The sequence below is a fragment of the Lissotriton vulgaris genome, chromosome 1_1 (assembly GCF_964263255.1).
Source record: "Lissotriton vulgaris chromosome 1_1, aLisVul1.2, whole genome shotgun sequence".
NCBI lineage: Eukaryota > Metazoa > Chordata > Amphibia > Caudata > Salamandridae > Lissotriton > Lissotriton vulgaris.
Window position 1 is genome coordinate 1,060,756,205 of NC_141685.1, and position 26,091 is coordinate 1,060,782,295.

General features: G+C 49.8%; 1 protein-coding gene across 1 annotated transcript in view; it reads left to right on the plus strand.

Annotated features, from left to right (window-relative positions):
* The window catches only part of LOC147748545 (galectin-1-like), a 67,626-nt gene that overhangs the window by 3,710 nt on the left and 37,825 nt on the right, over positions 1 to 26,091 (plus strand). The window contains exons 2-3 of the mRNA XM_086963006.1: positions 248 to 327; positions 1,642 to 1,813. Of these exons, the coding sequence (XP_086819132.1) occupies positions 251 to 327; positions 1,642 to 1,813 (249 nt within the window). The 5' untranslated portion in view covers positions 248 to 250. The remainder of the gene's footprint in view (positions 1 to 247; positions 328 to 1,641; positions 1,814 to 26,091) is intronic.

Consider the following 26,091-nt stretch of genomic DNA (forward strand, 5'->3'; position numbering starts at 1 on the left):
AACCAGGGTGTCCAACATTGGTCCACAAAGTTCAGATGCCTTCCATGCCAGAGTTTCAAGATATCCAAGTGTCATACATTTATATTTATTTATAGATTATAAAGGCTAGCTTTGTTTTATGTTGAATTTGGGTAAAAGAGCACTCTAAGCCCACAGCCTCTGCTCGCAGAATAATATTGACGAGGGAAAGGGTGCAGGGGTGAAACTAGCACCCCCACAATGCTGATGTCTTTTGCTTGCCTTACAGGAAATGGAAGTGCGCAATATGAACTTCAAGCTGGGCGACTGGGTCAACATTATGGGCACTATACCACCGGATGCTAAAGGGTAAGGGGCCAGGGCATCTGAAGTATTGAATTGGGGGGGGGGGGGGGTAGAGGAAGATATGGGGTTGGGGTACTTGAAGTCTAGATTGATTGCGAATTGGTAGAGGAATATGGGGCTGGGGTATATTAAGTATTGATTGGGGGTGGGTAGAGGAAGATATGGTAAGGGTATCTGAAGTATTGATTGGGGGTGGGTAGAGTAAGATATGGCCGGGGTATCTGAAGTATTGATTGTGGGTGGGTAGAGGAAGATGGGGCCGGGGTATCTGAAGTATTAAGTGAGGGTGGGTAGAGGAAGATGGGGCCGGGGTATCTGAAGTATTGATTGGGGGTGGGCAGAGGAAGATGGGGCCGGGGTATCTGAAGTATTGATTGGGGGCGGGTAGAGGAAAATGGGGCCAGGGTATCTGAAGTATATTGATTGATTAGGGGTGGTTAGAGGAAGATGGGGCCGGGGTATCTGAGGGTAGTGATCCTGGAAACAGACGGGGCATTGTCTTAATATAATGACGGGCCCTAGGTTTAGGAGTTGGTGCGTCCAGTGTTGTGTGGGGGTATTAAAGGTTGGTGAGGTATTAGTAGATAGGACTGCAGCATATTAGGAGAATAAGGCCGGAGGGAAGCGGGGTATACTAGGGGTGGGGTATACATATAGTGTTCAAGGCTGAAGCAGAGGATCTTGGGGTAAGTAGTGAGCGGTGAGACCTCTCACTGGTGAGGGGTCACTTTAAGTGGTGAGTGGCTGGGTACCTGGAGGGTAAGGGGCAGCATGAGGATTAAGGTGCAAGGCTTACTCTGAAGAGCGAGGGCAAGCTACTTTCCTGGGGTAATTAGAGGGCGATGGTGAAGGAAATGCCTGACTGGGGCAGTGGGTGAGGGGGTATAAATGCCTGGATATCTGGAGGGTAAGGGGGCAGGACAGATTGTGAGTGGCTGGGTGTCTGTGGTGGTGAGGGCATGAGACCAACTGGTGAAGTTGGTGGTACCGGTTTTAGCTTTGATACGTGTTACGGAAGGTGGTTAAGAAGACCCCGTTCTGGAGGTGGGTGGCGGGGAGGAGGGAAGGGTGGACGGGAGTGGGTGTCTTGTATGGTTTTCCTGTGGGGTCACTGGTATTTGAGCCTCGCCCCTCGCATGCACCACATGGTAACCAGTTGGGTGGGGGAATGTACTGTGCAGATGTAGTGTACGCTAGGACCCTTTAAACATAGACCCCCAGTCCACCAGGGTACATTTTAGAACACTGCCCCAGTGAAGCTATGTCTGCCTATTCTGAGCGCAATGTTTTTCCTCTCTCTTCTCCCTTACCCTGCAGCTTCGTTATTAACCTGGGCAAGAACAGCTCGGACATTGCCCTGCACTTCAGCGCCCGCTTCAACCTCTTGGGCGACGTCAACACCATAGTCTGCAACTCCATAAAGGCGGGCAGCTGGGGCACGGAGCGGCGCGAAACCGCCTTCCCCTTCAAGCAGGGGGAGAAGACAGAGGTGAGCAGGGGCAGCCGCGCGAGGGCGCACTCTGAAGCTTCCCCATGCAGCCGCGCGAGGGCGCACTCTGAAGCTTCCCCAGCCAGACCCAACCCTGTCTCTTCTCTAGTCATTAGGAAACTACACCTCACAGGCTGCCTCGTCTCAACAGCACCCGGTATACACATAGTGTCAAGTACAACAAGCATTTGCAATGCAATAGGTCTCGCATTTGTGAGAGTTAAAGCTATTGGCATTTTAAATGGCAATGTCTTTTTCCCGTGTGTTTTGGAGTGGAGTGGATGTATGTGGAATTATGTGGGTTGGATTAGAATCATTAGTTGTGGAATTATGTTGCATGGTTCACAGTAGAATTATGTGGATAGCAATTATGTAATATTGAGTGTATTGGAATTATGTGGAGTGTGAGTGTGTTTCATGAAGTGCACTTATGTGGATGGTTATGTGTTGTGGAGTGGCATGTTGAGGCGTTTAATTATGTGGTGTGCGGTTGAATTTTGTGGCATGACGTGGAATTATGTGGTGTGGATTGGAGGTATGTGTTGTGTAATTGTGTTGGTTTGGAACTGTGTATCATTGAGTGAAGTTATCCTGAACAGCCTAACATAGAAGCACCTACAGCTGCAGCACTCTGGTAACAGAGTGAGGGAGCATTTCCCAGAGGCTGGCTAGATATGCAGCAACTTGAGAGTAACAGCCATTGCAGTGCTGCAGGGGCAGCTTAAATTAAGCGTAGTGCCATGGAACAACCTAAAATAACGCAGCAGCCCTTGTATTGCCAAGAATCTTAATCCGTTAACCGCAGCGGTAATTCCGCCACGATGCGGGCGTTCTCTTGCACTGGCGGGGCTGCTTCGGCCGTTGGACGTGAGCAGCACTACGAAGGTAGTGCTCGCGACGGCCGACGGCAGCAGGGAAGGGGTTAAAGGAGTCTAGGAAAGGCCACTTGGGGACACACAATAAAGAGGCAGTGGATTGGCAGAAAAAGGTGGCTGGAGAAGGTAGGGGCAAGAGAAGGAGAGAACCAAAAGACAGGACCAAGACAAGGATTAACAAAAGGGGCTGAAGGTGAGTAAGCAGAGTGTTTTAAGGTGGCTGGAAATAGAAAAGTGAGAATTTATTGGACAGAGAGTGGTTAGAGGGACTGCCTGGATAGAAAGAGCAGAACGGGACTGGTACAAAGATGTGGCTGGGCAAAGAGTAACATAAAGTGGCTTAGCAAGATAGTTACAGGAAGTGGTTTGAGAAGAGAGTGACAGAGGGTGTGACAGGAAATGGGTAGAAGTGACAGGAAGAGTTTTGCAGGGAACCGACATGAAGAGGCTGGGCAAAGAAAGGCCAGGGAGAGATGAGTGGTCATCAGAAACAGTAAAGCTGGTTAGAGACGAACACAGTATGGCTGAGAAGATAGGAACAGGAGTTGGCAAGACAGGTAGAGGTGGCCTGACAAAGCTAGGCTGGATCTGATTTGGGGGAATCCGTGGCCTAGGAGTTAGAGCCAACCAGATTATTTTTGAAGGATAGACAGTGTGTGAGCATAGGCAAATGGGCAGCACCTAGGCTGAGCAATGAGGGACGTACATGCGACGGAGCAGAGTGGGACATGAGGATGTAGTGTGGTAGAACAAATCCAAATGTATGTTGAAAGAGAAATGTAGAGGGCTGTGAATTGGCTTAGTATAGAAATGTAACATGACTGAGGATATGTGGCTGTGCCGCGATTAGCAGAAGGGCTAGGAAGGTTGGGCTGGTAGAGAGGGACGGGCACCAGGGACAGCAAGGGCAGTGTCTTAGCATGTAGTTTGTAATCAGAGAGGAACAGAAATTAGCCGAGTAGATGGCAACATGATTTGAATGGACAGATGTCATATAGTTAGATATATAAAGGCATCAGTTTGACACTGGGGGACACAAGGTTGAGGGACAATGTAACTGCAGGAGAGGTAGTAATAGATAGGAGGGTGGGCAGACTAGGGCCGGGTGAAACTGGACGTAGGGACACCAGAGTCAGCTAGGCAGAATGTGTCTGTTAGTAAGATGACCGGGGAGGTACAACAGTCAGCTAAGCAGAGTGGACAAGCAGCTGAAGCAAAATTTACTTTAAACAAGAAGAGTGGGCAGGGTGGCAGGAAGAGAGTGAACACGGGACCAGAGCCGCAGGGGTAGATTAGGGCTGTGCAGAGGGAGCTGTGTACATGAGAAGGGTAAGCACTGGGCGCCTCAGACTAACTGCAAAGTGGTACCCACTGGCAAAGCATTAGTGTTCACTGCAGAGAAACAAAATGAAGCTGTAGCTGTGAAGAGATAGGCACGGTGTAACATTTTGGACACAAGGGTAGTAGCGTGTAATGTATGCTGCCCAATTACGAGAAAACAAAACTGAAACATGTCTAAAATGACACACAGCTTGGCTTAAAACCACGAAGACAGCTAAGAAACACTCCACACGCTTTTCATCTCCTCCTCCACCGCAGGTTCCCCAGCGCATTATCGACTTCCCCTGCAGCGACAGTCACAACAGCAGCGCAGGCCCAGACCCCATTCTTTAGTTCTTACCACATCCAGCAAACCAGACGTGGCCTGGGAAGTGGACACTGGTACTACTCCCGAGGTATGCTCACCAGCAGTTCCCTCTGAGAGCGGGCATGGAAGGCAGCCAATGCCTGGCTTAGTGGAGCGAGAGATGGCACCAGCAACACAGCCTTAGCACTGCAGCAGCGATGGCGCCTGATACAGAAGCAGCCCCTGCCCCAGCACACGGCCTGCACCGCTATAAGTCTCAGCCTGCCCCCGGGTGCACCAGTGCTTACAATCAGGAACAGCGTCCAGTCTGCGGACAAACATGTCTGGAAATTAAGTGCGTTGGATGCTACACTAAATTCAGAATTTTGTGGGCGCTTGCAAAACTAGCCGCACGGATCACTGTAAGGCCTGCCACGTTTACAGTAGGGCAAAGGTGTGTATGTGAGGGGCGCAAAAATAAGGGAAAGGGAGAAGTCAGCATACCTAAGCTTCTCAGGAAGAGTTGGATAAATTGGTGAAACGAGTGTTGAAGTAGCACATCTTTGCGAAAGTCCCTGACCCCAGAGTCTCTGCTACGAGTTCTCGTACCACCATAGAGACACCCCTCCTCCTCTCTCCGTCACCTCTGTGGGATGCAGTCACTGATGCTTGAGTGGCCTCAGTTTTTGCAAGTTTAGCACTTGCTGAGAGATCTGCGCCTGGTCCTGCTGTGTCGCTCTTTGTCAGGCAGCTCATCTTGTCCTACAGTACTGCTCTGGGGCCCCACCGGCTCCGGCGTCACTTGCAAGCGCTCTGCCTCGGACTCCCTGCCGCCCCCAGTAGACATTCTGCCTGAGAGTGTGTTAATTAACACAAATTCCTTTTGTTGTCAGCACACAATCAGGCAGCTGCTTTCCTGCATTCAGAGGGTGCTGTGCTGCAGGTCGTGTAAAATACTTTAACTCACTACTAAGGTGACTTTGTATTACAGCTTCTTTATTCAGCCCCACTGTTTCCCTCGTCTTCATTGCTTGAATTTGCTTCACCAAATGTGTTACTCATATTCACGGAAATATCACCCATTATTACAATTCTATGAAAATGTCACACATAACAATTCGAAACTTTGGCGGCTATGCTCCATACAATAGAATTGAAAGAGGCGCTGTAGAGTTACATTTTGAGTCAAAGCGGCACCATGAAAACTCGGGAATTAATCACCAGTGAGAACTACAGAAGTAAACTAGTGGTGCTCGCGCACCACAGAGGAGCGAAGGAGGGAGTGCAGCAGGAGCAGCGAGGCGAACGCGCGCTGCTGCGCGTGCTAGACACGGACGGGAATGGGCGTTGCAAAGGCGGGACATTCGCCCGCCTTTGCCCAATCGCGTGCCTTTTTTTTTTTTAAAAGGCACACGGAAGCCAATGCCTGCCAGCGAAAGCCTGATCACACGGACGAGCGTGAGGTCAGCTTTGAAAACCCCTTACAAGAGGTCTTACCAGCAATGCTGCGCTCTGCAACGCTAGGCGCGAGACCTAAAAACCATATAATAAGGGTTATTTGTACAAATATCAAAGTGGGGGAGGGAGGTGCTCCATTCAACTGCCTGGGTTTAAAATAAATCTTATGTTTCCTTGCCGTATAAGGCATACAATGGAAATGCAGCACTGCCTTCTTTACCAGAAGGCTGCGTGCCTCTGCGGACATGCAATGCTACTAACATTGTCAGTTTTTTTGGCGCTTAAGTTCAGGCCGAGGCGACGGCTCCAGTCTCGGCCCTAGGGCTTGGTGACTCTCTCAGCATGAGTTGAGCTGACACTGCAGCACCATATGATGTATCTAACTGTGCTTGTGACAACGAAGGGGTTTTTGCAAGCGTTTGCATTTTGGCTTTATGTTTGTTTGGTGTTCTCTCTGAACTGTGGGTCACATGCTTGAGGGGGGTGCGCTCACTCTACTCCCACTTGAGGATTGTGTAGTGAGGTAGGGGGTGCTTAGGCCTGGCGCACTGCGCAGAACAAAGTACGCAGTGACATTGAGTATTGGAACTGGTGGGCCAATGACCACGAGTGATCATTGCCCAGTTGATTTATAGCCTTTGGCCACGCCTGGCCCGAGGGATTGAGTGCAACATTTACAGCTTCACACCGGGTGAACTACAGGACAGATTACCTGTCACATCTCATCTTAACTCAGTTCTTTTTCTTTGTATTCTGATGTTGGCTCGTTGAATGGCATGCAAAGTTTTTTAGCTGAGAGCTCGGGGCAGGAGAGAGGTGTTTCTCACAGGCGGTATCTGGGGTGCCGACTTCAGCCACCCGGGCACTCAGCTGCCTCCGGGGCATCACCACAGGAGTTGGGGCAGCCTCAACTGGTGTTGTGGGTTGGCCACCCGCTTGGGAGTCCAGTTGGACGCTCTCGTCCTCCCATGATGACCCAAAACCCTTGTGACTTCATTCTCTCTGGTTGGGGTTGAGAAATCTCCTTCCACTTCCTTGAACCAGGAGATGTTTCTGGTCACAGTATCTCCATCTTTCTCTGCGGTCACCATAGTCCTCTTGACATCCACCACTGTCCAGTGGCCTGGTTTGTATGGGGTCCGGCCTCCTGTCCTTGATTATCACCTTGTCTCCTGATTGTAGGCGGCGGTGCCTGGGTCTTCTTCTGTAGCTACCAGCCAGGTTCTGCTGTTCTCGCCATGCTTGGGCTTCCTCCTCGTTGTACGTGGGTGGGGTCCAGACAGGGCACACACGGATGGTGTCCCGACATGGCCCGTTGAACATGAGCGTCCAGGGAGCTTGCTGGGTGGTGCTGCGTGGCGTGCTTCTGTAGTCCCACAAGAATAGCTGCAGTTGACGTTCTAGGTCTGCGCTTTCTGCAACTGCAATTCACAATATCTGGTTGAGTGTAGGCATAAATTCTTTTCTCCATTTGCCTGCAGCCACTGTTGGGTGATGCGGCGGTGTCATACTCCGTTAAGTTGCATGAACTTGCAAAACTCCCCTCCTTGAAAAGGGGGTCCATTGTCGCTCTTGATCTCTTCAGGGCATCCGAACATTGCGAATATCTTCTCCAGAATGTTGACTACTCGGGTGAACACGATAGAGCCGATGACCTCAACCACTGGGTATTCCGAATAGCTGTCCATCATGATCAGGGTCATCCTGCCGTCTGGGAAGCTCCCAAAGTCTATGCTTACTTTCTCCTAGGGTGCCTTTGCAGGCTCTTCTGTCTGAAGGGGTGCTGGCTGTTCTGGCACACTGGTCAGCTGGCAGGCTGGACACCTTCTCACGTTCTCCTCTACTCGTTCTTCCAGTCATGGGAACCAAACCTTCTCCCGCATTCTTGCCTTCATCTTCATGGCCCCTTGGTGCCGCCCATGGGCCAGTTGGGTGACGTGGTGATGTAGGTTTGACAGGACCACAATTTGGGATCCTCACAGTAGCATGCCCTCCAGGGTCACGATCAGCTCATTCCGTACTCTCCACATCTTTGTGAGGTACTCCCTCTCCTGCCCTGACGTGCCATAGGAAGGTTGCCACGCTCCCCCTTGGACGGCGTTGTGCACTTTAATGAGGATTGGGTCAGCTTTGGCTGCTTCAGTAATGTCCGCTGGGGTTAGGGCCTTGAGGCACTTGGCCGCTGACATCATGTTGATGTGCGCCTTCATCACTTTGGTCTCTGGTACCCCTTCAGGGCTCCTTTATGAAGCTGGGTGGTGGGAGAGGAAATCCGCCAGGTTTTCACGCCTGGTCGATAGATCATCTCCATCTGGTACTGCTGCAAACCGGTACCCAGCGCTCGATCCAGGGGGGGTGTGTGAGGCGCCGACCCTCTGAAGAGGGGTACCAGCGGCTGGTGGTCCGTAAGGACCTGGAAAGGCTGGCTGCAGATGTAGAGGTGGAAGTGCCGGCATGCCCACCTTATAGCTAGAGCCTCCTGCTCTATTTGAGCTTATCGTGCTTTGGTGGGTAAGAGGGACTTGCTGGCAAAAGCCAGAGAGTCTCACCTTCCCGGCTCTTGCTCCTATGTGAGTACCGCTCCCAGGGCACAGTGTGCTTGATGGGGTTGAAGTATACCAGGGTGGTGGTGTCAAGGAGAGTGCTCTTGATTTTCTGGAATGCTGCAACTTCTTCTTGTTCCCACTTCCACCTGGTGTCTGATCGGGTGAGATTCCTTAGTGGTTCTGTGATTGTAGCTAGGTCTGGAATGAACTGGCCACAGTACGTGGCCATCCCCAGGAAACTTCACACTTCTGACAAAGTGGTGGGGGGGGTGGCGTGTCTTTTATGGCTTGAGACTTTCGCGGGTCCACCTGGATTCCCTCCTGTTTGAAGATGTACCCAAAGAAATCTATTTCTCATTGGAAGAATAAGCATTTCTCCCGGTGCAGGGTGACTCCATGGTCTTGAAGGCGTTTTAGGGTCCTTGGGAGATGATTGTAGTGCCTGTAGTGCTCGTCTGCAGAAGAGGAGTGAATGAGAATGCATCACTGACATTTAGTACACCTGGCAGCCCTGTCGAAATTTTGTGTATTGAGTTCTGGAACACCCACTGCTGCTGATGATATCCTAAAATCGAGGCACTTGTAGCACTGCAGCACCAGATGAGTGCTGAATGTTGTGATATATCTACTTTCCTCTGCCAGGACCGGTTGGTGGTACCCTGCATTTAGGTCTAGCTTTGAAAATCACCGGGATCTGTTGACATCTGCCACGATTTCATCCATCATTGGTGTGATGTGGCCCTCTTCGGATGGCCTTGTTGGGGAGGCGCATATCGATGCACAGTCTGATTGTTCACAGTTGCTGTGTTTTTTTTTGCGATGACCATGGGAGATACCCGGGGGTTGGCCCGACACCTTCTCGATTACCCACTGATTCCCTCATTTCTGTAATTCCTGTTCCATTCCACCAGTGCCCAAAAGTAGAAGAGAATTTGTCTGTGGTGGAGTGCTGGTGGTGTCACCAAGGGGTCGATATGTAGCTTCACAGGGGGTCTTTTGGTGCACCCCAGACCTTCAAAGAGGCTCGCAAATTGTTTCAGCAGTTCATCTTTGGTTTGCTTGCACTGTTCTTGTGAAGGTAACCAGGGCCAAGTTCTCTTCTGCGTAACTGCTGAGAATTGTGTCTGCCTCTTGATTGATGGCATGAACGGTTGTGACGATTTTGTGGTCGACCGACTGGATGGGTACGGTCTTTTTTCCTCGTAGAGGAAGAGGTAAGTGACGGCGTGTCACGATGGGTACGCCGCCGCAGCCTTCACCCATTATCAAAAATGGGGTGACCCAAAGTGGTACTGGACCTGGGTACAGTTCGTTATGAAAAACAATGGTCCTAGACCTTAATTTAAGATGGAACAAAGCAAGCCTGTAATCGTGAGTTCCTTCTTTTGAGCTTTAGCATGAATTGCTCACAGTATTAAATACAATCATTAGACTGATAATGCAACAACCAAGACTAATATATTTTGGAGAACAAAGGAATTTTTATTCCACCAAATTTCAACAGTAAATTAAAGATTCATTTACTTATAGACAATTATGGTACACAAGGAGGATACTCCTAAGAACGTGCAAGAGAGAGGTGCTCAAGGAATGAAAGGGTGAGTAGAAAGAGCAAAGGTTGGTGTGTTTTTAAAAAGAAATATAGACTGTTTATCCGATCTCAGTCACTTTTATCTTGGCCACATTTAGTATTCAAACATTGTTATATCACTTATGTAACAATACAGATTCTTGTGTGGCAGGTTTTAAAAAAATGGGGCGGTTCGTGGTCCAAGAGTGGTTGTGGGGGCGTCGACATTTTGACCCGACTTAATGCTTTGGGGTAAGTGGGTGCCTCAGCCTGCGGGTGTTCTGCAGGACGGGAGGGCAACCTCAGTACCAAGGGCGTGTCAAGCTCCTAGGTATAAATAGTAGTGTGTCAGGGTTGTGCAAGGGATAAAAACAATTAGCAAGTGTGCTGTCAGAGCACTGTCAGAGCCTTACCCGTGTGCAAATCAGGGTAGTCAGTGTAATCAATACATAATGCAAGGTATTGTCTGGCAACTCCAGAGGTTTTCTTAAGGCTCACTGAGTCCCCGTATCAGTCAGTGGCGGCGTCCTAATCTGTATTAAGAGGTGCTGCCATTAAAACCTAGTAAACAGCGTTATCTGGGCTATATACTTAGCGATGCAATAAGGGCGCCTGCACTTACCCCATTAAGAAGGGTATTGTCCTCTTCTTCAAGGGTGATGTTGTTATCACTGCTAGGAAACTGGTTCATCTAGTGCCTCGTATCAATTGATTTACTGGGGATGGCGGCGTCCTCATCTGTAGTGAGAGGAGCTGTCATTAGAATCTAGTCAAGAGTGGTGAAGGGGGCATCTATTAAAAGGTGCAAGGGGCATGCACTTACCCCAGATAGAAGAGTGAGTTCTTCTTCCTCAAGGGTGCCGTCGAGGTCACTGCTAAAAGATAGGCCTACATTAGAAGGGCGTACGTTAGAAAATAAGAGCCTATCAAGGGCAGTGAGTCTAGGGAGGGGCAGCCTCTCACCTTGGACGGAGGCGTCTTGTGTCCGCGTTCTGAATCAGGCAAGGAACCTGTTCAGTAGCGAAGACGTTAATTAGCGTCCCGCTTGCGTGCGTCGCACGCCGGTGGGGGTCCGGTGAGGAGCGATAGTGATAGAAGAAAGACTTCACCAAAGTTTTCGTTACAGTCTGTGATTCGCAAGCAATTAAAAGAGCGGCATTGAACAGCACCAACGGATACAAGTGATTACAATACATTTCCAGGCATAGTTGGACATTTAGACATGAATGGGTCAACACGAATAAAATTATATCATCATATCGGGTACAAGTGATTACAGTACATTTCAAGGCATAGTTGGACATTAAACATGAATGACTCAATCCGAATAAAATTATATAATCCTATCGGGTTGTCGGATCGCCCATAGTTACAAATTGACATTGCATAATCATTTCGGCAGGCACAGTCGTGGTAGAATGTGTTTAGACACTACACTACGGTGTACCATTATTAGACATGCTCGTGACTGGAAGGGCAGTGGTACGTAATGCCCCATATTCCAGGTTCCCCCATGAGCCTTGTCACGTCATAGCGGTTCCTTTAACCAAGGTGAGGATGAGTAAACTTGGCTACAATGGTCTGTGAGTTACTCTTGAATTAAACTATGCATACGGTACAATTTCCTAAATACACTACTCATATGTCAATCGTTAGAAACATTAAGGTGCATACAGTGTTGGCCCGCAGTGGAATGTAGCTGTGGTGAGTGTGTGTGTGTATTTGTGTGGTTGTAATTTGATTATATATATTTATTCTTTTCCTGGGGCAATCGCAGAAAAAAATCATTTCAGATGAAATGCTCTTTGGTATAATTCATTTATAAACCTTGTATGTTTATGACTGCAGAATATTGTATTAATATGGAATTATGAAGACGAACAACTGTAAAAGAAATGGCATTTTTTGATAATTATTTATTTTTATTTTATTTTATGGAGTTTGTAGAGCGCGCAGCTACCCCCGAAGGGGTGTCCCGGCGCTAAAATCCAGGGGTTACCAAGTGAAAGGGGAAGTGAAAAAGAAGGCGATGAAAGGGAGACTAGAGTCAGGAGAAGAGCCAGGTTTTAAGTTTGGCTCGGAAGATGGTTTCAGAGGGACAAAACCTCAGCTCAAGTGGAAGGGAGTTCCAAAGTCTGGCAGCAATGACACCGAAACCTCTGCCACCGGTTCTGGACAGTCTAAAACGGGGCGAGATCAGGAGGCGGAGGTCATTGGATCTCAAGGATCTGGTGGAGCGGGATATCGAGACCCGATTTTTCAGGTAAGTAGGACCGAAGTTGTTGACGGCTCGATAGGTAAGAGTGAGGACCTTAAACTGGATGCGGCTAGCCACAGGGAGCCAGTGGAGTTTCCTCCGATATGCAGAGACAGATTGACGGTACGGGATATTACCGATCAGTCTGGCTGCAGCATTCTGGACAATCTGCAGCCGACCAATCAGGTACTGGGGAGCCCCTGCATAGAGGCTGTTGGCATAATCCAAGTGGGACGTGATAAGGGCCTGGGTAACTGTGCGGCGGGAATCCATGGGGAGGTAAGGGAGGATCTTTCTTATCATGCGTAGTTTCATGAAGCAGGCGGAAGTAACTTTATTGATCTGAGTTTTACATGACAGGGAGTCATCAAATTGGAAACCAAGATTCCGTGCCGAGTGAACCGGGGATGGGGCAGGATCAAGAGCCGTAGGCCACCACCAAGAAGAGGGAATAGAGGTTTTCTGATTAAAGAACAGAACCTCAGTTTTATCTGCGTTCAATCTAAGGTGGTTCGTAGTCATCCAGCCACTGATGTTATTAAGGCATTGGCGAAAGTTGAGGAATGCGGAGTCCGAGTGGTCCCGAAAGGAGAACACCAGCTGTGTGTCGTCGGCGTAAGAGACCACCCTGACTCCGTAAGACTCCACAACGTCAGCCAGGGGGGCCAGATAGACGTTGAAGAACAGGGGGCTTAGGGCGGAGCCCTGCGGCACCCCACATGATAGAGGTTTTTTCTCTGACTTAAAAGGGCGTAGCAGTACTCTTTGATTTCTGGATGAGAGGAAGGACTCGATCCAGCTGAGGGCAGTGCCACCGATGCCTATCTGCTTAAGACGATCCAGGAGGATGGAGTGAGAGACCGTGTCGAAAGCTGCGGACAGGTCGAGGAGAACCAACATATGAATTTGATAATGTTTAAAAAAATAAATGAGAAAAAAAGAATATGAAATATTAAAAAATAATGAGAAGAGTTGAATGGTCACTATTGATTTCTTAATGTTCATTAACTTGATGAAATGTATATTAACTAAGTCAATAGTTAAAAGTGTGTAGGTCACCGAAGGAAATATTCAGCATTCTGTGTTCATACCCCTCTTTTCCCTGACCCAGATTAATTGTAGAGGGGGTCCCTTAAATCTAGCCTCAACTTGTATCTAAAGGCCCTGGTTCCCTCCATGGCATTCACTCAGGCATTTAATTTAATGTCCTGATGATGATCCAACAATTACTTTCATGGGATCAAAACGTCATCTACCCTGTGTACACAATTTAAATTTGTCAATTTTTTAGTGTAACGGTGTCTCCTCACATTGATGCTTGTCTTATTTAATGCATTGTACACAAGCATTTAGTACTGCCTGAGACCTTTGTATTCTTAGAGTTTTGTTTTATGTATACCTCGTTGGATGCAAGATTGTGTCCCCACTTTATTTGTTGATAAAATACATTTTGAATTATTAAATTGATCCTGTCTGACTGGACAGCAGAAATACAGTACTGATTCTTAGTCTATATTTATTTTTCTTCTCTTCTTATCCTTGTCCGGGACCACTGTGTTTATAATGTACTGATTACCCAAGGTCCCTGACCATAGTAATTGGGATCCCCTGTTTATAAAAACTTCTAATCTGTAGGTGGCCTGCGCGGTTCCTTTCACGCTGCCCTCCAGCCCAAGGGTGGCTTGTTGCTTCGGTTACCTCTCCTCTGGTTCTTCTGGCATACTGATGCGAAGTAATTTGGGATCCCGCAGTGGGAGCACGTTCTGCCTTGTGCCGGGCACGCATGGACGGGGTGCTCTTTTTGCCTGCAGTATTAATACTTTCCTTTCTGAGTTTGAGGTGGACGGCCTCTCTGCCCACTTCCTCCATCTTGTGTTCTCATTGGATCGGCTCGCTCGGTATTAACGGCCACGCTTCTCTCTGGCGCCTGTGTCAGTGCTAGGTCCATCTCGTTCATCCTTGCCACGGAGAGGTCGTGTGTTCTGGCCCGGACTAGTATTTCATCCAGGGCTATGTTTGGTAGCCTCAGGATCAGCCCTTGTAGCATCTAATTGCAGCACCATTTGATTATATGTGCGCAAATTTCTTCCTTGGCCCGATTGTTGGTCACATAGGTGCTTGCCAGCTCTCAGTCTCGGATAAAAAGCATAAATTGACTCTCCTCTCTGTCGGGCCTGACGTAGTTGGAGTCGCTCGAAATCCAGATTGAACTGCGGATTGAAATGTGCGTTGAACACTGTCACAGCGGTGTCAATCGGTAGATGCTCCTGTGTTCGGGAGATTTTGAACAGGAGGTACACTTCCTCCCCTGCATAGTGTAGGAGTAGCAATCTTTTCACCGAGCATTCCATCTCCCTTGTCGCCACAAAGTAGTTCTCAAGACGTCCTAGCCACTTCTTCCATTGTCGGGACGCTGTGGCGGGGTCGTCTAACTCGTTGAAGGGGGTTAGGACACCAGTAAGGGCATGCTGCATGACAACACGGCTGGGTTGCAGGGCTGCATTATCTTCTTCTCCCATTTTGTTGGTTTATGTGGACGTCTATGGGTGGTGTGCCTTCATCCTGGAGTGGTCCCCTTATGTATCCCCTCCTTTTCTTTTTTAGGTCTCGACCTGCCAATGTGCATGCGCATTGCTGGCGAGACATATAGAGGGCCTCCAGCAAATCCTACCAAGAGGTTTTGGATTGCGGATTCTCCCCAATGCACGTGAGGCATTCAAGCACGAAGTTTCGCCAGCGCGCTCTCGGCCTCACTTCTCACTCACACCCCATGCTCGTTCCCTCCCACTCGCTCGCTCCCCTGCTCCCCCTCCCCCCATCCGACTTGAAAGGAAGCCGCTTGCACACCACCATTCCACCATTTGACTGAGCTTCGGCATCAGACTTCAAAGGAATGCCTCCCGCTCCCACTCCCCGACTCACCAGATGCTTCCGAGGGTGCCTGTTCCTGTTCCGTGCACTTCCCCTCTTGTTTTTTTAAACTTTGGGCTTATCCCGCTTCTGCAACCCACCCCGCAGTTTAACTGCATGGTGATGCTGCACACGACCCAGCATCTTTAGCAATGAAGGTCACACCTTTCTTTTCTTTTGCATGGCTCGCGAAACTCAATTTTTTAATATTCAACTTTTTAAGTAGCGCAGCACACCTCTCTTAATCTTAAACAATGGCGGCCTTGCGGCTCTCCCTACTCGGATTTTTAATTATTCAAATTTTTTTTGAGCAGCGCAGAGTGCCGTTTTCCTTTTCTTGTTTATATTTGCGTTGTATCGTCCCCCTACACGTAGTAGCCATCTCCGGCGTAAACGTTTCATTTCTGTGGTACAAACATATGGCAGGCTTTGCACACAACACAAGTGCTTCATGGCAGCCGCTTTATTTTTTGTTTGGATTGGCAGCGCGTTCTGTGGTACAAACATGGAGTTAGTTTGCTCCCACTTCACTTAATCTCCCCGTGCGGAGCCGTCCCCACACCACCACCTCCTACCCATCGCTTTTGTTTGCTTTTTTTAACATTGTAAGTGCTGGTTCAAAACGTCCCGACTGAAGTCATCATGTATGGCGTTCTATGTTTGCATTTGCGGAAGAAAGAAGCCTGGATTCCATTCCAAGTCATTTGCCTTAAATAGTGAGGTCCTTGGTGAACCAAGTCACCACCGCGCAATGACTCGTACACCTTATTTGAAACATTTTGCGTGTTTTCAGAAATGCCGGGGCCTTTGTCACCCATTTAAATCTGGATACTGACATAACGCACTTTAGGCAGCCATGTTTTACGTCTCTTTCTCTATACGCCAATGTCTGCGTGTCCTCTTCTCCTTCCCCTCTCATTTTGTTCCCCCTGTCACCCTCCTCTCTCCCTGCCTTGTTTTTATAATGCTCTGTATTTATTACGCCAATGTCTGCATGTCCTCCTCTCCTTCCCCTCTCATTTTGTCCCCCCCAGTCACCCTCCTCTCTCCCTGCCTTGTTTTTAATGCTCTGTATTTATTACATTGGGTTGTGTAAATCAGTGGTAAAGCCTGGCGGCCTGCTCTGGATTCTGTCACACAACATCACACATTCTGTACACAGAGACACAAAAAATTAATAAACAGCACACAGAAACCTTTACATTCATAACTCTTCTACATGGGTATGGAAAGACGTCAAGTACATGTACTTCCGATCACTGTGATGGGGTGCTCCCGTGAACGTGTCGTGCATCCCACTAAACATGTTTGTGTCTTTGTTTTTGGTGATGTTCTTGCACAATATATCCAGTTGTCTCTCAGCCAAAGTAACCAAAATGGTTGTATGTCTCATGCGTACACATTTAAATGCCATTTGTATATTACACGATGATTAAGATGTGTGACTTGCTTAATGTGGAAATGTTTTAATTTTGAGGTGAATGGCATTCTTGGCAGTGTTCGTGTCTACTAGTTTATTTTGTGGGTTTACGTGAAGGGAGCTAAAATATCCACAGACTTGGGTGAGATGTCTTTAGTGAGTACCAATAAGTAGCAGCAGCTGCGTAATGTGGTCGTAGTTCCTCACCCTCCTGCAATGCTGGGAACTGGAGCGGTGCATAAACACGCACTTTATACGTATAGTCCTTGCTTACGAGAAGCAAGGCTATCAGTAACCGAGACTGCCAGCTTTGTTTCTCATAAGAAAGGGCTATAAGTACAAAGTGCTTGTTTATGCACACCTTGTTTGAAGTGCCACAGAACAACCTTTGACAACTGACAGAGCAACCGGCAGCTCTGTTGTGTAAACACAACTATTGCTGCATGAAGGGGCCACCCCTCTGAACATTGGGCACCACCACCGCGTCTACTATGTCCACCACCACCACCACCATGTCCACCACCATGTCCACCACCACCACCATGTCCACCACCACACCCACCACCACCGCGTCCACCACCACCACGTCCACCACCATATCCACCACCACGTCCACAACCACCATCTCCACCACCACCAGATCCACCCCATCCACCACCACTACGTCCACCACCACCATGTCCACCACCACCACGTCCACCACCACCACACCCACCTCCACCACCACCACCACCATCTCCACCACCTCGACCACCAGATCCACCCCATCCACCACCACCGTGTCCACCACAACCACGTCCACCACCATCACAGCCACCATCACGTCCACCACCACCACCACGTCATCCACCACCACCACGTCCACTACCACGACATCCACCACCATGTCCACCACCACCATATCCACCACCACAGCCACCACCATGTCCACCACCATGTCCACCATGAGGCCACCTCACTCTATCGCCCTCACTCTATCTACCGCCATCACTCTACCACCCTACCGCCCTCACTCTACCACCCTACCGCCCTCACTCTACCGCCCTCACTCTACCACTCTACCGCCCTCACTCTACCACTCTACCGCCCTCACTCTACCACTCTACCGCCCTCACTCTACCACTCTACCGCCCTCACTCTACCACTCTACCGCCCTCACTCTACCGCCCTCACTCTACCGCCCTCACTCTACCGCCCTCACTCTACCGCCCTCACTCTACCGCCCTCACTCTACCGCCCTCACTCTACCGCCCTCACTCTACCGCCCTCACTCTACCGCCCTCACTCTACCGCCCTCACTCTACCGCCCTCACTCTACCGCCCTCACTCTACCGCCCTCACTCTACCGCCCTCACTCTACCGCCCTCACTCTACCGCCCTCACTCTACTGCCCTCACGCCCTCACTGTACCGCCCTCACTCTACCGCCCTCATTCTACCGCCCTCATTCTACCACTCTACCGCCCTCACTCTACCACCCTCACTCTACCGCCCTGACTCTACCACTCTACCGCCCTCACGCCCTCACTCTACCGCCCTCACTCTACCGCCCTCACTCTATTGCTCTCACTCTATTACTCTCACTCTACCACTCTACCGCCCTCACTCTACCACTCTACCGCCCTCACTCTACCACTCTACCGCCCTCACTCTATCACTGTACCACCCTCACTCTACCACTCTACCACTCTCACTCTACCACTCTACCGCCCTCACTCTACCACTCTACCGCCCTCACTCTACCACTCTACCGCCCTCACTCTACCACTCTACCGCCCTCACTCTACCACTCTACCGCCCTCACTCTGCCACTCTACCGCCCTCACTCTGCCACTCTACCGCCCTCACTCTACCACCCTCACTCTACCACCCTCACTCTACCACCCTCACTCTACCACCCTCACTCTACCACCCTCACTCTACCACTCTACCGCCTTCACTCTACCACTCTACCGCCTTCACTCTACCACTCTACCGCCCTCACTCTGCCACTCTACCGCCCTCACTCTACCGCCCTCACTCTACCGCCCTCACTCTACCGCCCTCACTCTACCGCCCTCACTCTACCGCCCTCACTCTACCGCCCTCACTCTACCGCCCTCACTCTACCGCCCTCACTCTACCGCCCTCACTCTACCGCCCTCACTCTACCGCCCTCACTCTACCGCCCTCACTCTACCGCCCTCACTCTACCGCCCTCACTCTACCGCCCTCACTCTACCACTGTACCGCCCTCACTCTACCACTGTACCGCCCTCACTAAACCGCCCTCACTCTATCACTCTACCGCCCTCACTCTACCGCACTCACTCTACCGCCCTCACTCTACCACTCTACCACCCTCACTCTACTGCCATCACGCCCTCACTCTACCACCCTCACTCTACTGCCATCACGCCCTCACTCTACCACCCTCACTCTACCACTCTACCGCCCTCACACCACCGCCCTCACGCCCTCACTCTACCGCCCTCACTCTACTGCCCTCACTCTACCGCCCTCAGGCCCTCACTCTACTGCCCTCACTCTACCGCCCTCACACCCTCACTCTACTGCCCTCACTCTACCGCCCTCAGTACCACTCTACTGCCCTCACACCCTCACTCTACCGCCCTCACTCTACCACCCTCACTCTACCACCCTCACTCTACCACCCTCACTCTACCACTGTACCGCCCTCACTCTACCGCACTCACTCTACCGCACTCACTCTACCACTCTACCGCCCTCACTCTACCACTCTACCACCCTCACTCTACTGCCCTCACGCCCTCACTCTACCACCCTCATTCTACCACTGTACCGCCCTCACTCTACCACTCTACCGCCCTCACGCCACCGCCCTCATGCCCTCACTCTACCGCCCTCACTCTACTGCCCTCACTCTACCACCCTCAGGCCCTCACTCTACTGCCCTCACTCAACCGCCCTCACGCCCTTACTCTACCGCCCTCACGCCCTTACTCTACCGCCCTCACGCCCTCAGTCTACCACCCTTACTCTACCACTCTACTGCCCTCACTCTACCGCCCTCAGTACCACTCTACTGCCCTCACACCCTCACTCTACCGCACTCACTCTACCGCCCTCACTCTACCACTCTACCGCCCTCACTCTACCACTCTACCGCCCTCACTCTACCACTCTACCGCCCTCACTCTACCACTCTACCCCCTCACTCTACCACTCTACCGCCCTCACTCTACCACTCTACCCCCTCACTCTACCACTCTACCGCCCTCACTCCACTCTACCGCTCTCACTCTACCGCCCTCACTCTGCCACTCTACCACCCTCACTTTACCACCCTACCGCCCTCACTCTACCACTCTACCGCCCTCACTATACCACTTTACCGCCCTCACTCTACCACTCTACCGCCCTCACTATACCACTTTACCGCCCTCACTCTACCACTTTACCGCCCTCACTCTACCACTCTACCGCCCTCACTCTACCACTCTACCGCCCTCACTCTACCACTCTACCGCCCTCACTCTACCACTCTACCGCTCTACCACTCTACCGCCCTCACTCTACCACTCTACCGCCCTCACTCTACCACTCTACCGCCCTCACTCTACCACTCTACCGCCCTCACTCTACCACTCTACCGCCCTCACTCTATCGCCCTCACTCTACCACCCTCACTCTACCGCCCTCACTCTACCGCCCTCACTCTACCGCCCTCACTCTACCGCCCTCACTCTACCGCCCTCACTCTACCGCCCTCACTCTACCGCCCTCACTCTACCGCCCTCACTCTACCGCTCTCACTCTACCGCCCTCACTCTACCGCCCTCACTCTACCGCCCTCACTCTACCACTCTACTGCCCTCACTCTACCGCACTCACTCTACCACTCTACCGCCCTCACGCCCTTACTCTACCGCCCTCACTCTACCACTCTACCACTCTACCGCCCTCACTATACCGCCCTCACTCTACCACTCTACCGCCCTCACTCTACCACTCTACCGCCCTCACTCTACCACTCTACCGCCCTCACTCTACCACTCTACCGCCCTCACTCTACCACTCCACCGCCCTCACTCTACCACTCTACTGCCCTCACTCTACCACTCTACCACTCTACCGCACTCACTCTACCGCCCTTACTCTACCGCCCTCACTCTACCACTCTACCGCCCTCACTCCACCACTCTACCGCCCTCACCCTACCGCCCTCACTCTACCACTCTACCGCCCTCACTCTACCACTCTACCGCCCTCACTCTACCACTCTACCGCCCTCACTCTACCACTCTACCGCCCTCACTCTACCACTCTACCGCCCTCACTCTACCACTCTACCGCCCTCACTCTATCACTTTTCCGCCCTCACTCTACCACTCTACCGCCCCCACTCTACCGCCCTCACTCTACCACTCTACCGCCCTCGCTCTACCGCCCTTACGCCCTTACTTTACCGCCCTCACTCTACCACTCTACCGCCCTCTCTACCACTCTACCGCCCTCACTCTACCGCCCTCACTCTACCACTCTACCGCCCTCACTCTACCACTCTACAACCCTCCTTCTTTAACTCCATGTTCTCTTCTGCTGTGCTGATCTGCCCCTCTCTTCCACCCGCCTCCTTCTCTAACTCCCTGTTCTCTTCTCTTCTCCTGTGCTGATCTGCTGCTCTCTTCCACTCTGCCTCCTTCTCTAACTCCCTGTTCTCCTCTCTTCTCCTGTGCTAATCGGCTGTTCTCTTCCACCCGCCTCTTTCTCTAACTCTCTGTTCTCTTCTCCTGTGCCGATCTGCTGTTCTCTTCTACCCGCCTCTTTCTCTAACTCCCTGTTCTCTCCTCCTGTGCTGATCTGCTGCTCTCTTCCACCCGCCTCCTTATTCAACTCCATATTCTCTTCTGCTGTGCTGATCTGCTGCTCTCTTCCACCCCACCTCCTTCTTTAACTCCCTGTTCTCTTCTCTTCTCCTGTGCTGATCTGCTGATCTCTTCCACACGCCTCCTTCAATTCAATGTTATCTTCTCCTGTGCTGATCTGCTGCTCTCGTCCACCCCAACTCCTTCTTTAACTCCATTCGCTTATCTTCTCCTGTGCTGATCTGCTGTTCTCTTTCACCCCGCCTCCTTCTCTAACTCCCTGTTGTCTTCTCCCATGCTGATCTGCTGTTCTCTTCCACCCGCTTCCTTCCTTAACTCCCTGTTCTCTTCTCCTGTGCTGATCTGCTGCTCTCTTCCACCCGCCTCCTTCTTCAACTTCATGTTCTCTTCTGCTGTGCTGAGCTGCTGCTCTCTTCCACCCTGCCTCCTTCTCTAACTCCCCGTTCTCTTCTCCTGTGCTAATATGCTGTTCTCTTCCACCCGCTTCCTTCCTTAACTCCCTGTTCTCTTCTCCTGTGCTGATCTGCTGCTCTCTTCCACCCCACCTCCTTCTTTAACTCTGTTCTTTTCTCCTGTGCTGATCTGCTGTTCTCTTCCACCTGCCTCCTTATTTCACTCCCTGATCTCTTCTCCTGTGCTGATCTGCTGCTCTCTTCCACCCCACCTCCTTCTTTAACTCCCTGTTCTCTTCTCCTGTGCTGATCTGCTGCTCTCTTCCACCCCACCTCCTTCTTTAACTCTGTTCTTTTCTCCTGTGCTGATCTGCTGCTCTCTTCCACCCCACCTCCTTCTTTAACTCCCTGTTCGCTTCTCCTGTGCTGATCTGCTACTCTCTTCCACCCACCTCATTCTTTAACTCCCTGTTCTGTTCTCCCATGCTGATCTGCTGCTCTCTTCCACCCGCGCCTTTCTCTAACTCCCTGTTCTCTTCTCCTGTGCTGATCTGCTGCTCTCTTCCACCCCACCTCCTTCTTTAACTCCCTGTTCTCTTCTCTTCTCCTGTGCTGATCTGCTGCTCTCTTCCACCCCGCCCCCTTCTCCAACTCCCTGTTCTCTTCTCCCGTGCTGATCTGCTGTTTCCTTCCACCGGCTCCTTCTTTAACTCCGTTTTCTTCTCCTGTGCTGATCTGCTGATCTGCTGCTCTCTTCCACTCACCTCTTTCTCTAACTCCATATTCTCTTCTGCTGTGCTGATCTGCTGCTCTCTTCCACCCGCCTCCTTCTTCAACTCCATGTTCTCTTCTGCTGTGCTGAGCTGCTGCTCTCTTCCACCCCACCTCCTTCTTCAACTCCCTGTTCTCTTCTCTTCTCCTGTGCTAATCTGCTGCTCTCTTCCACCCGCCTCCTTCTTTAAATCAATGTTATCTTCTCCTGTGCTGATCTGCTGCTCTTGTCCACCCCAACTCCTTCTTTAACTCCGTTCGCTTATCTTCTCCTGTGCTAATCTGCTGCTCTCTTCCACCCTGCCTCCTTCTTTAACTTTGTTATTTTCTCCTGTGCTGATCTGCTGCTCTCTTCCACCCCACCTCCTTCTTTAACTCCCTGTTCTCTTCTCCTGTGCTGATCTGCTACTCTCTTCCACCCACCTCATTCTTTAACTCCCTGTTCTCTTCTCTTCTCCTGTGCTGATCTGCTGCTCTCTTCCACCCGCCTCCTTCTTTGACTCCCTGTTCTGTTCTCCCATGCTGATCTGCTGCTCTCTTCCACCCCGCCCCCTTCTCCAACTCCCTGTTCTCTTCTCCCGTGCTGATCTGCTGTTTCCTTCCACCGGCTCCTTCTTTAACACCGTTTTCTTCTCCTGTGCTGATCTGCTGCTCTCTTCCACTCACCTCTTTCTCCAACTCCCTGTTCTCTTCTCCTGTGCTGATCTGCTGCTCTCTTCCACCCGCTTCCTTCTTTAACTCCTTGTTCTCTTCTGCTGTGCTGATCTGCTCTCTTCCACATACATCCTTCTCTAACCGCACACACACATACATACAACCATGCACACACACACATACAACCACACACACAACCACACCACACAATCTCACACACAACCACACACCCAACCACACACACACACAATCACACCCAACCTCACACCCAACCTCACACACCACCACACACACCACCACATCCAACCACACACACACACACACACACACACACACAACCAAGACCACACACACAGCCACACATACAACCACACACACACAACCATACCCAACCACATACAGCTGCACACAACCACACACACATACAACTACACACACATACAACCACACACAACCACACACACACACACAACCACACACACAACCACACACACACACACACATCTATCTATCGCCCTCACTCTGTCGCCCTCACTCTATCTATCTGTTGCCCTCTATCTATCGCCCTCACTCTATCTATCGCCCTCACTATCTATCTATCCCCCTCACTCTATCGTCCTCACTCTATCTATCACCCTCTAGCTATCTATCTATCGCCCTCTATCTATCTATCGCCATCTATCTATCGCCCTCTAGCTATCTATCGCCCTCACTCTATCTATCGCCCTCACTCTATCTGTCTATCACCCTCTAGCTATCTATCGCCCTCACTCTATCACCCTCTAGCTATCTATCGCCCTCTATCTATCCATCTATCTATTGCCATCTATCTATCTATCTATCTATCTATCGCCCTCTAGCTATCTATCGCCCTCACTCTATCTATCTATCTATCGCCCTCTAGCTATCTATCGCCCTCACTCTATCTATCTATCTATCGCCCTCACTCTATCTATCTGTCGCCCTCACTCTATCGCCCTCACTCTATCTAGCTAGCTATCTATCTATCGCCCTCACTCTATCTCCCTCACTCTATCGCCCTCACTATCTATCTATCGCCCTCACTCTATCGCCCTCACTATCTATCTATCCCCCTCACTCTATCGGCCTCACTCTATCTATCTATCGCCCTCTATCTATCTATCGCCATCTATCTATCGTCCTCTAGCTATCTATCGCCCTCACTCTATCTATCTATCGCCCTTACTCTATCTATCGCCCTCACTCTATCTATCACCCTCTAGCTATCTATCGCCCTCACTCTATCTATCTATCACCCTCTAGCTATCTATCTATCGCCCTCTATCTATCTATCTATCTTTCTATCTATCTATCTATCTATCTATTGCCATCTATCTATCTATCTATCGCCCTCTAGCTATCTATCGAACTCACTCTATCTATCTATCGCCCTCACTCTATCTATCTGTCGCCCTCACTATCGCCCTCACTCTATCTAGCTAGCTATCTATCTATCGCCCTCACTCTATCTCCCTCACTATCTATCTATCGCCCTCACTCTATCTATCTATCGCCCTCACTCTATCTCCCTCACTCTATCACCCTCACTCCATCCATCTATCGCCCTCACTCTATCTATCTCCCTCACTCTATCACCCTCACTCTATCTATCCATCTCCCTCACTCTATCGCCCTCACTCTATCTATTGCCCTCACTCAATCTATCTATCGCTCTCACTCTATCGCACTCACTCTATCTATCGCCATCATTCTATCTATCGATCGCCCTCACTCTGTCTATCTTTCTATCGCCGTCACTCTATTTATCTATTTATCTATCACCCTCACTCTATTTATCTATCTATCGCTCTCACTTTATCTATCTTTCGCCCTCCCTCTAGCTATCTATCGCCCTCACTCTATCTATCGATTGCATCACCACAGCATCACTCAGGGGCACCACAGCATCACTCAGGGGCACCACAACATCACTATGCACTACCACAGCATCACTGAATGCCACAGCATCACTCGTCGCCACCACATCACTCCGCACCACCACAGCATCAATCTGTGCAACCATTCAACAACACCTGGTTCAAATATATTCTCTCAATGTTTCAAGCTTTATTACAAATGTCACAAAAAGATGTTAATATTTCACTTTTGTTCTTGGATTTTCGTCACAATAAAATACACTGAACATAATCTTCACAAAAGTTATTTACAAAAGTTTAAGCTATTGCCATTATAAATTACAATAAAGTTTATTTAAGTATTAATTATTTTAAAAAATTAAAAGCCATTGTTGTTTGTAATATCAAAACATCTAAGTCACGTAAAAACAAAATATGTTGCATTACAAATGCTATAGGTGTCACATTTGCAAAAGTTAAACGTATTGGCATTGTAAATGACAAAGCTATTAATTTCGCTATTTTCAAAATCAACACATAAATAAAAAATGTGTCATTTACAGGACCAATAGCTCAAACTTTCCTAATGCAAGACCTATTGCATTGCAAATGCTTGTTTTGAACCTGCTGACTTTTGCACTGAACTCAGTTCTCACGCAGGTGATTTGTTCACTATTAGAGTTTGAATAAGATGTAATGATATTTCCTTATTAAGTGATAATAAGAAGGAATTTTAATGTTACCTGCTTACTTCAGGCAATTGAACATGTGTATAAAAAACAAGAATGAATGATTTGGCTAAGAGGTGCTTGCCATATAAGTAATAAATAAGAAAGAACAGCAATTCACATTAAATCCAAGAAGACATTATCAATGTTCAAGGCTCGACTAAGGGTTTGATTAAGAGGTTGGCAGATGGGTTGCTCCTTCACAAATGTGATGAATATCCAATCCGCCTTCTTACAAGTGCTTTATATCCTAATGCACCTGCTACAAGGTGGATGGGACATGCTTGTTTATTCTTCTTACTCTCTATTTGTTCTCACCCCTAGTGAGCACTAGGTACTCTTTC